This window comes from Notothenia rossii (assembly GCF_949606895.1).
Source record: "Notothenia rossii genome assembly, chromosome: 3".
Taxonomy (NCBI): domain Eukaryota; kingdom Metazoa; phylum Chordata; class Actinopteri; order Perciformes; family Nototheniidae; genus Notothenia; species Notothenia rossii.
The window spans coordinates 83,311,891-83,326,209 of record NC_136901.1 but is presented as its reverse complement, the minus strand read 5'-3'; the positions used below and the strand labels follow the sequence as shown (position 1 = coordinate 83,326,209).

The 14,319-nt window shown below is 36.3% G+C and overlaps 2 protein-coding genes and 1 long non-coding RNA gene across 4 annotated transcripts; 2 read left to right on the top strand and 1 right to left on the bottom strand.

Moving 5' to 3' along the window:
- Positions 1-1,304: 1,304 nt before the first annotated feature.
- Positions 1,305-4,101, top strand: LOC307033356 (uncharacterized protein). The gene is made up of 6 exons (XM_079671788.1): positions 1,305-1,349; positions 1,459-1,788; positions 2,304-2,657; positions 2,753-2,878; positions 3,233-3,294; positions 3,600-4,101. Exons 1-6 carry the CDS (start codon positions 1,307-1,309, stop codon positions 3,720-3,722), a joined length of 1,038 nt encoding a protein of 345 aa, XP_079527914.1. The 5' UTR covers positions 1,305-1,306; the 3' UTR covers positions 3,723-4,101.
- Positions 4,102-9,007: 4,906 nt separating this feature from the next.
- On the top strand, positions 9,008-9,907 carry LOC307033340. The gene is made up of 2 exons (XR_013806473.1): positions 9,008-9,219; positions 9,524-9,907. It is a non-coding gene; the product is annotated as an uncharacterized lncRNA (long non-coding RNA).
- Positions 9,238-14,024, bottom strand: LOC307033339 (uncharacterized protein). Of its 2 annotated transcripts, none has more exons than XM_079671772.1 (6): positions 13,947-14,024; positions 13,445-13,789; positions 12,592-12,930; positions 11,969-12,091; positions 11,601-11,659; positions 9,238-10,956 (listed from the first exon to the last, which is right to left on the bottom strand). In XM_079671772.1, exons 1-6 carry the CDS (start codon positions 13,987-13,989, stop codon positions 10,837-10,839), a joined length of 1,029 nt encoding a protein of 342 aa, XP_079527898.1. In that variant the 5' UTR covers positions 13,990-14,024; the 3' UTR covers positions 9,238-10,836. The 2 variants fall into 2 exon arrangements, with proteins under 2 accessions (XP_079527898.1, XP_079527899.1); XM_079671773.1 differs by having other exon boundaries at positions 11,992-12,091.
- Between the last annotated feature and the right edge of the window lie 295 nt (positions 14,025-14,319).

The following is a 14,319-nucleotide window of genomic DNA, read 5'->3' as shown; positions in this document are numbered from 1 at the left end:
ATTACACCGAAAGCATCACCTGAAAGTAAGCCCAATTTGTTAAGTGTTTTTGGTGCGATGCCTGAAATATGCCTTTGGTTAACTCAAGCTTAAAAGATTATTAAAGTCTACAGCATAAATACATCAGTAAATACAAGTCTTGTGAACTTTTAAGAAGTTACGTATAAATGATAGTCGCTAACAAAGGGCTAACAGAGACTCATTAAACGGCAGCGTGCTGAAGTCTGCCTTTAGCAGTTAGATGAGCTTGGTGTATTTCGTTTAAAGATATAAATAGTGGTTTTCTAGTCTTTCTAGACATGTATCTCCTGAGCCACAGCTGCCTCTTTTATAGCCTAACGTTAGCACTTAACTGCTGACTATTATATGTATACTTCAACATTTTTTAAGTATCTCTACTTACTCCTTGACAGATAATAGAAATGTGTCATCAACAACAAATCTCCCATTTTGGAGGCTACGGGTTGGACATCCACTGGCTGTTTAATTAATTAAAGTGACCAAAGAAACTGCTGAGTAACACAACATTCTTCACAATTAATACAATTTCTTTTTTAAATGTACTATGCCTATACTGTATGTAGGCTAACGTTACTGTACGTTTTTCATTGTTCAAGACACAGGTAGATTAATTATGCATGCTTAGAAAACGTAAAATGTTAACATTCAGTTACCTTAACATGAGCAAAAAGCCCCTGTAATTTGTAAGGATCAATTTCTTACCTAAGTTACATTTCTACATATTCCCCCATTTGCCTAGAATGTCTCTTTACACTTTCTGTATATTAAAATAACAGTGACAAAAGAAAAGCTACCAAAGCGTAGTAGCTAAAAGAATTCCATTTCCTATTAGAAAAGTGAGAATTACAGTTTGTTGCTAAACATGCTAGAAATAATAGTAGCAAGCTGTCTCTTGCTAAAACAACACAAGAGAAACTTTGAATTACCTTATCTATTTTACTCTTTACTATTTTTACTGTTGTGTACACACATATATCCTACATTAATGATTTAGTTTTTCTTACTCTGAGAACATCAGGTTATACTTTGTCTCTGGAAGCACAATGTAAGCCTGTGAACAGCTAACCTGGTCTGGATAATGTGCTAAAATGACTTTGGTAAATTGAGAAGAATGAGATGATATGCTTCACAACAAGTGAGACAGGAAGTGCACTTTTGCATCTTGATTCTATGAGAGCCAATCAGATGCATGGTACACTCTGACACAGACATTCATGGTCATGTGACTTCAACATTTGTTCTCACTGAAATACCCAAAAGTTTCCCAACAAGAGACAATATCAAGATGTTGCTGTTATGGGCAACACTGCTTTTTCTTCATCAAGGATGTAAGAGCAAGTATTCAGTAAAAATGTGCATGCCTACTATTGGGGTTCATTTGTGTTCTTGCATGATGTGTGTACTGTTTCACGTGTTGTATTCTAACATTTATTTCAGATACGGTGGTTCCAGTGACTACAGTTCCTCTTGGTGAATCTGTGACCTTCACGTGTGCTCTGCCTACTATTGAAATTGTCAGTAAACAGCTCTACTGGTTCAAGCAAAATGCTGGAGGGACTCTGACATTAATTGTGAAACTGCTTCAATCTACAAAACCTGAGTCTGCAACAAATGTTTCTGACTCAAGATTGGAGGTAAAACGCGATAACAATTTAATCACCCTGACGATTCGGAGTACAATCCCAGAAGATGAAGGAATGTATCACTGTTCAATCACAGAGCGTTATGGAAATCCTGAATGGAGTGGGACATATTTGTTACTAAAAGGTAAATGTGATCTACTTCATTAGAATGAGTTTTGTAAGTGCTTCAGGTCGGATCCAAAGCCGCACTTTGGTAATGTTTAAGTAAAGTAACATTTAAATTATCTGTTGCATATTAACACAAATTAAAATGCAAATTCAGTTAGACATACAATTAAGATTAAAATATTCTATTTATTTTCAGATATTTGTATTTACTTTGGATGTTGATTTATTTACCAACAGCTATGTTGTATATATTTGAGAAAATTACAGTGTTAACCACTCAACACTAAAAGTGATGGCAATTCTGCCATGCACCATATCTTTAAATATATGGTTAAAACTTGGTAATTAAGTTCTATCCTCTGCTTTATCTTTATTGAAGCTCTAATCGATATTTAAACAATCTAATTTCACTTTGAGGAAATCTCTACTACTGTAATAAAGCAGCTCCACATTTGCTAAATATCAGCAGATACTTTTACGAGTGTCAGATAAAATGGGATACATTTTTTAAAACAGTTTTGTATTTTTCAGGAAACACTCAGAGGACTTCAAACTATTCTGTTCAGTGGCCGACATTATCTGATCCAGCTCCTCCAGGAAACTTGATGACCCTTCAGTGTTCGGTCCTCTCTGACTCTGAGAATAAAACATGTCCAGGAGACATCAGTGTGTTCTGGTTCAGAGCTGGTTCAGATAAATCTCGTCCTAGCATCATCTACACTGATGGAAGAAGACAAGAGGAATGTGAGATGTTGCCGGGCACTCAGAAGAGTTGTGTTCATCACTTCTCAAAGAACTTCAGCTCCTCTGATGCTGGGACTTACTACTGTGCTGTGGCCACATGTGGAGAGATATTATTTGGAGATGTAACAAAACTGAAAATTGGTATGTTATACCGATGTATTTTGTTTAATATGGAGGTTAATGTGTACGAACCAATGAACCACATCATTAATATGTTTAATGTATTTGCTTTCTAGAGCAAAATGCAAGCTATGAAGTTATAGCGCTGGCGATAGCAATACCATGCTTGGTCGTTTCTATCATTGGAAACATTACTTTATTCTGCCTCCGGACTTCAAGAGCAGGTTGTTCACGATGTAAAGGTACATTTTGTTGATTTAGTCAAAAAGTGTAATACGCCGATTATTTTACTTTAAATAGTTTTAGAAGCATGACATCTTGAGAGACACGATTAACCTTAACCTCATGTTCTTGGATACTATTACACTTAACAAATCTGTTTATTTTTACATAGAAATCTGTTATTCTGAATATTATTATATGAATTTATCAGCAACATCTGCAGCACGATTCTCCATATTGGTTGCTCCATTTATGTTAAATATGCTTAACCCCATAATGCAATGTAGATAATATGAAGTTATGCCATGTGCTGGGGATCTGTATTGAAAACTCAGTTTAAGTTCATAATATTAATGTTTTCTTTTCATATTTAGGAAATGAAAACGTCGCTTTGCATTCGAGACATGACAACTCAAGCCAACCTGTGCAGGATATTGTAAGTAATCTTACGACATTCTTTATTTTTTCGTTATTTTGATTAACATAATTCTCATCATCCAGTTAATTACATGGCTTCTTACTAAAGAGGTAAATCCTTTGACAATTAATATTGGTTTAACATCATTTTAAAAAGCTAGTTAGCTTGCTGTGTTTAGATATCAGGACTGTGTCTATGGCAACACATTGTTATATTAGCAGCAGTCTGCTACAAATAAATAATAGACCATTATAATTCTATAATCAAACAATCATCATCAACAAAGCTGTCTCTTAATAATGGAGATTGTATTTGCTGCTCAGACTGAAGGTGGACATGATCTGAACTATGCTGCGTTGCATATCTCTGGAAGGAAGGCTACAAGAGGAGGAAAGAAGAGAGAGATGGAGACTGAAGAAAGTGTGTACTCTCAAGTTAAATGCTGAATGCTGAATGTGAGTCTATTACAAATGTAAATTGGTTGATAATACTGACCTCTGACAAAGATTTACATTTGAATTAATGCTAAAAGCCAAAATAGCAGCAAACAGATATTCTCTTTATGTTCGATGTTTCACCAATATTTGATTACATGTGTTTGTATGTGTCGTCTTTTATCTTAAAATACTAACCAAAGTGTGTTTTTCATTAAAGAAAATGTAAAAAATCATGGGGGGAATGATTTTGCTCTGATTTATTTAGGGCCATCAGACATAACTGTTTCAAGATGTTCTCCTCTGCCATTTTGTATACGTTATGAATGTTCAAATCTGTTTACTTCTTCCATGAGCGTCATCTACTTACTGTCTCGGTCAATGCTCTGTAAAAACACTAACCGCAATTGGGAGTTGTGTTGATTTCTTGCTTCCTTTTTAAATGATTTTTTTATAATACTACGCTGAAGAAACCTAATCCGTCTTTGTATTTATTTTGGCATATTTAAACTGATAATAATCCAATGCAGAGCCAATAATGTAATATAATACATTATGGAATATATAACTTGTATATTTATATATGTATATTTATATAGTCTTAAAGTTACAACCGGCCCTTTGAGTGCAACCATAATACTAATGTAGCCCAAGATGAAATTGAGTTTGACAGCCCTGACCTAGATTATGTTCATCCATCAGATAGTACACACCCACAAATCGACAACCGTGTTCATTTTGAAAACATTTTCAGTGTCTATATTTGTTTATATTCATTGCGCTTATTCATGTAATCCAGCAGTCTGATATATTGTGTACAGCTTAAGAGGGTGTTTAATAACATTTGGTGATGGTTGCTTAATTTTGTGTTAATGTAAGTAGAGTTAAAACAGAACGATAAAATGTAATCAGGAACACCGAAGTAAGGGGGAGACACAAACACTAGAGGGGGGTTAATAATTATTGGGTTATTTGAGCAGTCGAATGATTGGCAACTACAAAGGAATATGTTGCTAGCTAGCTAAGTGTCTCTACTAAAGACATGTTGACATGTTTACCACTGGGCTTATAACCAGCATCATCTGATTGGTGGACAATCCTGAGCCACCCTATGTATGGCCTCATGTTAGCGTCTAACTTTTGCTGTTTACCACAAAGATGTTTTTTCTGCTATAATCCAAAAATCCCATTTGGTTTTGGTCAAGGGAACTACTACAATGCTAACTTCAAGGATTTAGCCGTCAAAGACACATCATCCATGTATCACTCTATTGACAGGCAACCTTTTTTGCTACGTCCGGCAATGGCTCAGTCAGTCGGACTGGGAGCTGTAGGGTCACCGGTTCAAGTCTCCGACCAGACCTAAATATGGAGTGTGGACTGTTACTTGGAGAGGTCCCAGTCCACCTCCTGGGCCCTGCCGTGGTGCCCTTGAGCAAGGCACCGGACATCCCCCTTCCCCCCTCACTCCCATTGCTCCTCGGGCGCTGTACAATAGGTGCCCACTGCTCCTAGTACTAGACTCCTGGTACTCGGATGGGTTAAAAGAAGAGAACCCATTTCACTGTGTGTGCTGTGTGCTCTACATGTGTGACCATTAAAGAGGGTTTCATCCCTCCGGTTTTATTCTATTATATTCTATTTTGTAGCCTACTATCCAAATACCTTAGTTCAAGCATTATCATCAAAGTACTTCTTTATAGGTAATGGGAATACGTGTAAGAGTGACATCCGCCGGCTGTTTACTGTAAGTGTTAAAAAGAATTGCTGAATTATCAGAAAAAAACTGTTAATAGTGAATACACCGTTTAAAATGTAAGTAGGCCTATCTCGAGTTAACATTGGGACATAAAAAAGGTTCATACTTAGTGTTCATTTTTCAATAACCATTAGTTTTGCACGGTAAGCCAATGTTTTGTTAGCATTTAGTTAGCATAATGTTAGCTAGAACCCTTTCTAATTTGTAAGGATCGATACCACTTACTTAAACGTTTACAATATATCGCCCTTCATCGGCATTTATATATTTTTCACAAACCTTTTACATTTATGATGATGAACGACAGATGACGGATGAAAAGACCAGCGACAAATAACAACAGCTGCTATAGCCACGTATGGTTCCCTCAAAAAATGGCTGCTCCGCCCCAGTATGCTCAAGATTACCATCCCTATTACAACAGGTGTTATGGTAACTTTTTTCTTTCTCTGAACAGTTAACTGCTGACTAAGCTAGCCATTATTGCAATTACATGTGTTTTGCCTAAACAACATTATAAGTAAATAGAATTATCTGTAAACTGTTGTTACTTGAGTGAGTCATTATGAGATTAGTTTTTACTGACTCTTATAAAATATTTTACTGGGGATAATTGTGTCTGGTGTCTTCACTGGAAGCACAGTTTAGCTAATTTGACAGCTATTCTAGCCTTTTGTTAATCCAGTGTCCTTGTAACGAAGACTGGTAACTAAGCCTCTTAAATCACTCATTCATACTGTTAGAAATTAAAATCAATGTTGATATGGCGTAATTTGAATTAAATACACTGTATTTAATTTAAATCAGTTTTATTCTAAAAACCGAATATTCACACTACTTCCGGTTTTCCGCTAGTGAATTTCGTCATTTCCGGTTAGCATTAGCATGTGGCGAAATGCAACGTTTTCAAACCGTAAATTGAAGGTGACATTACGTGATGTTGTACCCTAAACACACTGGGGTTAACACTCATTTATTGACGCTGAAATCACGTTTATTAGGGAATGTTTAAATAACCACAGACAACAGAATGGAGTAATTTAGCAACAGAAAAAGGCAGGCATTGCATTGGACCCGCCCCCGTCGACCCCGGCCAATAGGAGAAGACCTCTGATGACAACAGGAAGAGCAAGCCAATAATCGACCTCTTCTTCTCCTGACCTGGGCTGACCAATACATGGGGAGAGTGCCTCCGCTTTCAATTTCATTTGTACACCACTGCATAATCCTCGTGGATTCATCTTCCTATTACAGTATACACACATGCATTTCCAAGCATTTGGACTACCCATGTTGCAAATGTATTATCTTTTCAATTTACACATGGCATCTATTGCACGTCTGTCCATCCTCTGTTGCTCTCCCTGAGGTTTCTCCCATTTTTCCCTTTAAACTGTGGGTTTTCTCGGGAAGTTTTTCTTTGTACGATGTGAGGGTAAGGTCAGAGGGTGTCGTATTGTCATACTGATATTCTGTACAAACTGTGAAGTCCACTGAGACAAATGTAACATTTGTGATATTGGGCTATATAAATAAACATTGATTGATTGATTGATCTTTTGTGTTATGTAAATGCTGTTAACTTTTATAAGCTTCCCTTGACTCTTTTCAGTATGTCCTGCTCTCAGGGTTCAAGAATTACTAACAATACTCACTGTCATTGATTTTGTCGTCCAAAGCTGTCTTTACAGTTTCACTTTTTTTTCCCGGAAGAGTTTTATTGGAAGATTTGCATAAATAACTTGAGAAGAATGAATTGATATGATCAAAACAGATCAGAATAGGACCACTGACACAGGAAGTGCACTTTTTTAAACCTTTATTCTGTGAAAACCAATCAGATGCAGAATGACATGCATATGGGCGGCCATGACACCTTTTGTACACATTGAAAACAAAAAACAAGAGACATTGTCAAGATGTTACTGCTATCGGTAACACTGCTTCTTCTTCATCAAGGATGTAGGTGCAAGTATTAAGTTAAATATTTACATTTGGATATATGAAGCTTCCGATACCTTGTTTTTGCATGTTGAATACCCATTTTGTCCACTAATTGTTTTTTACTGTTTCACGGTGTGTTTTCTGTCAATTATTTCAGATATGCTGGCTCCAGTGACTACAGTTCAACTTGGTGAATCTGTGACCTTGACGTGTGCTCTACATAAAACTGAGATAAGGCGCAGAGAGCTCCGCTGGTATAAGCAGAGTGCTGGAGAGACTCTGACATTAATTGTGACACTGCCCGAATCCTCAAAACCTACATTTGCACCAGGGTTTTCTGACTCAAAATTGGAGGTAGATATTGGTAACAATTTAAGCACTCTGACCATTCGGAGGACAATCCCAGAAGATGAAGGAATGTATCACAGCTTAATCGAGGATTTGCTTAGGAATCGTGTATGGAGTGGGACATATTTGTTACTAAAAGGTAAACATGTGATCTAATTTTCACAAGATTTTCAAATGTTTTAGATCTGATTAAAAGCTTCAAAATAGCTTTAAGTATCCGAACCCTGATTTGAACATCTACAAAATGGTTTGAAGAATTTATTTCCAAATATTTGTGATGATTTGGGTTCTTGATAAAAGAAAATCTAATTTCACCATGTCCTGAATCTTAAAATTAAGTTAAAACCACAAATTAGCATTATCCGGTTTTTCTTGTTTTTTTTTATTCAGCACTGATCAATGTTTAAAAATGTATTTTTTCTTTGATGAAAAACGTACCACATTTAAGATGGATTCAAACACATTTTAGGCTGTCGAATGTGCTTTTTAACACTTTTTTATTTTCCAGGAAACACTCAGAGGACTTCAAACTATTCTGTTCAGTGCCCGACATTATCTGATCCGGCTCCTCAAGAAAACTCGATGACCCTTCAGTGTTCGGTCCTCTCTAAATCGGAGAATAAAACATGTCAAGGAGACATCAGTGTGTTCTGGTTCAGAGCTGGTTCAGATAAATCTCGTCTTAGCATCATCTACACCGATGGAAGGAGACAAGAGGAATGTGAGAAGTTACCGGACACTCAGAAGAGTTGTGTTTATCGCTTCTCAAAGAACTTCAGCTCCTCTGATGCCGGGACTTACTACTGTGCTGTGGCCACATGTGGAGAGATACTATTTGGAGATGTAACACATACGCAATTAGGTATTGTTTTATAATGTTGAATATTAGAGGTGATATTCGAAAGAAATTCGTAACATTATGATTGCTTTGTGTTTTTTCTTTGCTGTCCAGAGAAAACTGCAAGTCCTGAAGTTTTTGCGCTGGTGATAGCGATTGTCTGCTTGGTCATTTCTGTGATTGGAAACATTTTTTTCTTCTGTTGCCGAACTTCAAAATGTAAAGTTAAGTGTTGTTTTGAAAATGGTATACACTGATTTTATTACATATTGTGCAAGAGATGTAACATCATAAAGGACAGGATGAACCTCAACCTCATGCCTGTAGACACAATTATAAATAACTGCAGAAGTTGGGTCTGAACAGAAATATTTTATTTAAGATATTATATCAAATAAATCTATCAACAAACACTGGCAGCATCATGTGTCCAATTTTCTGTTAGGTCAAATGTCTGTCTTATTAAGCTACTAAGAAAAAAAGTCATGAATTGGGGTTACGATCCTTATATAAAATGAAGCTTAAACCAATAACATTTGTGTTTTTTTTCATTTTTAGGAATAGAAAACCCCACTGGGCAAGCAAGATATGACGACTCAAGCCAACCAGTGCATGATATGGTAAGTAATGACACAATATTTATTGTCATATTTTTTAATAACATGAAATCAAACAGCACCACTAACAGTAAACATGTAAGGGAGGATGTACATCTGGCCGGTCATTAGTGCGATGTGAGCCCTGACAGGGTGAGCAGCAATCTTAAATCCTCTGGTGATTCATTTTGTCCAGAATGACCGACTAGCTGTACGAGGTCCTTCTTATTACATGACTACTTACCAAATACATCAACCAATCTGTTTATAAATTCAAACAAAACTGTGTAAAAGTAAACGTATAATGATCTTTTTATTTGCCGCACAGATTGAAGGGGGAAATGATCTGAACTATGCTGCCCTTCATTTATCTGGAAGGAAGGCTACAAGAGGAAGGAGGAGTGATTTGACGACTGAAGAAAGTGTGTACTCTCATGTTAAATGCTAAATGTGAATGTGTGTCAAATAAACCCCGTAGGTTGGTTGATCACACTGACCTCTGACAATGACTTATAATGTAAATATGTTAGCTTCCCTTTTGTTTAGAGGGAGGTTTTTCCATGCTAAAATCTGAACTCATATCATACAGATGCTTTTTATATTCCTTGTGGGACCATTATTTGATCTGCTCATCCTGTGTTTGAATGTGTCGTCATTTGATCTTAGAAATACTAACCCTAATTGGTTATATTAAACATATTAAAACAAATAATTGAGAAAGAGGTTTTTCTTAATTAAGCATAACTTTACAACCTTTTTGTAAAAGGAAATATCACATCTGTACTTAAGTAAAAGAGCTAACACCAAAAAATGATGTTACGCTAATATAATAAATAATTAGATTCTTATAAATCATGTATTAATGCAGTGGTCAGCAGTATCTGATCAATCATAAGGACCCATCATAATTGAAAAGTCCTTTTTCACCTTCTGTATTTATTTCAATGGGGTGGAAATATAATTATTATGTGATATGATAATTATCTGCTTGGTCCTTTTGGGGTTGTTGTAAAGGTTGTCTTCATCCGGCGCTTTGAGTACAGAAATAATGTGAAAGTGACTGAGAGGAAAACATTTTTCCAAAAACAAAAATGACCATGTTTGGGTTTGGGTTTAAGAAGTGATGAACAGTGGCAGCAACATAGTAAATGTTACATTACTAATATATCTCTATCACTCATATGAATATACATATCATTTTCCAGGAAGTGTAATTATTTTTGCCATGCTGGTACTGATATAGTTTAGTCTTTTTGTTAGATACTTTACGTTGTGTTTAATGTTACCTGTCACACGTAAAAACTGGACTCATTGTGCACTCACTATTCCTGTATTGTAGCCTGTTCTGAATATACTGTCTTTGCATATTAACCCAACATAAAGCCTAACAGTCTTGTGTTTAGATAAAAACTCAAAGTGTCTCAAAGTTCAATCCAAACATTCATTAAAACAACAGCTAAGAATTGTACAAAAGGTCACAGGTGACTTTATCAAACAAAACATGTCACAACATTTTCTGAATAAAAATAACAAAGATGGATTTTCTGGCAGAACTCTTCAATAATAAATCTGTGAATTATTCAGTGTTTATTCAAGATCAATCTAACATGAAACACAATAGACCTTCTTTTGTCGTGTAGTTCACTGATGATCTGTCATGCCAGAGTACAGACAGTCCTGCGTTAACTCACTGTTTTTCCATCTTTTGGCTTTTCTTGAGGGGAAATCCAGCGCTACATAGTTCAGTGCTGCTCCACCGCCCTGCAAAAGAAAACAAATAGGATTGTGAGCTTTAAAGGTTCTCTATTATAAGTGTTTGCTCCAAATACCAAACAGATCATTGCAGCATAATCCCCTCTGTTTCAGCCCTGATTCAAAAGTGCTGATTCTCTGTCTGTTACTTTCGATGAAAATAAGTTGCCACTCCCCACACCCCTCTGAGAGATATTTGGTTAAAAACAACACAACGGTGCTTATTCAGGTGATAAGGGGGGGGGGGGGGGGGTGGGGGGTTACCTTGGTTGGTGATTGGCTAATGGTTACACAAGCCAAAAAATCGTTTCACGTCATAAAGTGGCCAAAATCTGATCAGCTCATTTTCAGACAGGTTTTTATATAAATGGATCAGGACAAAAAGTGAGCAAATCTTTTTTCCAGAAACTTTCAGAGTCTCTTTACACGGAGGGGACACATGTTGATGTAGAAAAGACGTGAAAAAGTGGATTTTGCATAATAGGTCCCCTTTTAGAGCATTTAAACAACAACCAAGTGAATTTCAAATTAAACGTCAAAATGATATGTCAAATGTGCAGTTAAGGACCCAAAGATTTCTGGGTCTTTTTCTAACCAAAATGTAACTTCAGTTACTGCAGTCATGCATAAGATTATATTTAAATTATCTTTACCACATTAATTGATTCATCCTCAGCCAATCCTTCATGAAGATCATGGTTGGAAGATTCTCCTGTAAAAAAAAAATGAAAGGCAAACAATGAAGCTATTGTTGTCATTTCGCATCAAAGTTTGTGATTCAGGAATAATTACTTTACTGCTGGTCACAACCCAACATTTTAATCTTTACTGGCATTTCATTTAATTAGTGTACGTAGAAGAGCTGAAAGCTGAAGCTATTAATGTACCAATACAGACGTTATGATTACCATTATCAAACCATTACAATTACTGCAAAACCTAGGTAAAAATATGCTGAACTGCTGAAACCTAACTTGGTTAATGACGTATCAAAGACTCTACACAAACCCCATGAATCTACCTTTGCGATGTTCACAAACTGACTTTTGATTTCTGAAGATTATAAGAACAGCAATCACAATCAAACTGCAGGCCAGCAGCGTTCCGAGCACAGGGACAAATCGGGACAGGTCCAGTTGTTGTCCTGTAATGAGAAAAACAATTACAGAGACAATTAACTATTAGCTCAAATGTAATTTAATTGCTTTTACATTAGTAAATAATTATAATTCATTATAGTTTTATAATCACTAAAAACTCTGAATTTTGAGTGATGATCCATTACTGTACATATTTCGTGTGTCAGATAGGAGGGCTTGTTGGCCTTCCATAACAGTAAAAACTGAAAGGAAAACCAACGAATTGTTTCACAGCAGCAGTGACTTGATATACTTTAAAAAACGCTTTTTGTAGTATTGCTCTAATCTGCAATTTTAGAGCCATATGTTATAAGCTGCACAAGTACATGAACAGCAAAAGAGGCCTTGATGTACAAAAGAGTACAGCAGGAAATATATAGGAAACACACAAACGGAAAAAACAGATAGGGAAAGTGTAGCGGAGGCAGCTAACACTAAAGCCTATTAAGGAAGCAAGCGAATAATCAACATAAATGCATTGGGAATTAAATAAGACGTAACGTACTTGTCTCCACTGTAGTTCCTTCTCCAAACAGGATCTGTCCACATGTAGCCACAGCACAGTAATACGTCCCGGTATCAGAGGAGTTGTGTATAGTTTTGGACAGACTGAAGACACAACGGCGTTCCTTTTGTTCCTCACTGTGAGTGTAAAGGATGCTTGGATGGGATTCTCCTGATCCAGATCTGAACCAGTACACATTGTGTTCGTCTGGACACTGATCTGCGTTTTCTTTGTTTTTGGAGAGGAGTGAACACTGGAGAGTCACTGAGTCGCCGGGCTGGACTGACTTGGTCTTCGGACTTTGTTTCACGTAGACAGATTTCTTCAGGTGTTTATGATCTGTGTGAAGGACAAAAAGGCCGGATTGAACTAATGGATAGTGTTAGTTAGTCAAATTCAAAAGTCAACTTTAATGTCAATCTTACTCAGTTTGTGTTTACAGACAGAGAGATCAAAATGACGTTTCCAACAATCCCGATATAAAATTATACAAACTACAGATATGTATAAAATATGTATAAAATATGTATATCCTATATACACAATTAACAGACACATTTACACATATGCACACATTCAGATAATAAACACAACAATCAATATATACTAAATAATATATACTAAATAACAGTCCCTTCAATATCAATATATTTGGTGCAAGATTTCCCATAGAATGTGCATTTATTGCAGATTGTCCATAGCAGCGTAAAAAAAAGTGTCTTGTGCTGGATTTGAGTGTCTGAGTGTGTGTGGGGAGTTATAGTCCAGTGGGGGCAGGGAAGAGAGGAGAGAGAGGCGAAGGACGGGAGAGAGTAATTGACAAAGCAGCAAAGAATAAATGAACATACTTTACCATTAACAACCAAAAGTGTGCTATTAACCAATTCCATGGTGTATGCTGTTCCTGATTGACAGAAGTACGTTGCTTCATCTTCTTTAGTTACATTTCTGAAGTTCAGAACAAACTGAGCATTCCGTTTGTTAACAGTTAGTCTTGAGTTTCTAAATTCTCCTTGAAGTGTTATGTCCGCCAAAGTTCCTGCTGCAACTGTTTCGACCATATATCCAAACTTCAGCTTATACCAGTAAAATAACCCGGCTTCATTTTCAACAGTTGAACATGCTAAATCCAAATCATCGCCAAGTTCCACCACAGTCAGAGAGATCTGGTGAGAATGCTCTGCAGTTTGAATCAGGACTGAAGAAAAGAGAGAAATAAAGTCTCAACAATTGTTACAAGCTCAACAGAAGACAGTTCGATACAATAATTCCTCAAATGTTTTGTGTTATTTTTCTACAAAACTATATATTACAGTTGTATTCATCTTAAAGTAGAAAAGGGAAGTTGCACTCACACAATGCACTTAGAAAAATCAAAGCAGCCAGTCCTTCAACCATTGTGACACAGAGCCCTGCTCGTGCACCACTGATGTCTTCACACTCAAATGGAAGATTTTATGTCATGGTGATCAAAGCTTACAAAGTGGAAATCAAACCGATTGGCTGAGACATAATTTACTTCCTGTAAGATTTTGCAAACCGATGACCCATTTTTGGTAAATATAGTAACGAATGCTTTTTCCACTGTATCAAAGCAAAGGCAGCTAAGGTGTACATTTAAAGTCGACGAAAGGTTATTTATAGTGTATACTCCCTAAAATCTCACTTGATTGTTATACTAAATAATAATTTGGGAACATTTGCACATTCTTCAAATTTTAAAGTTTA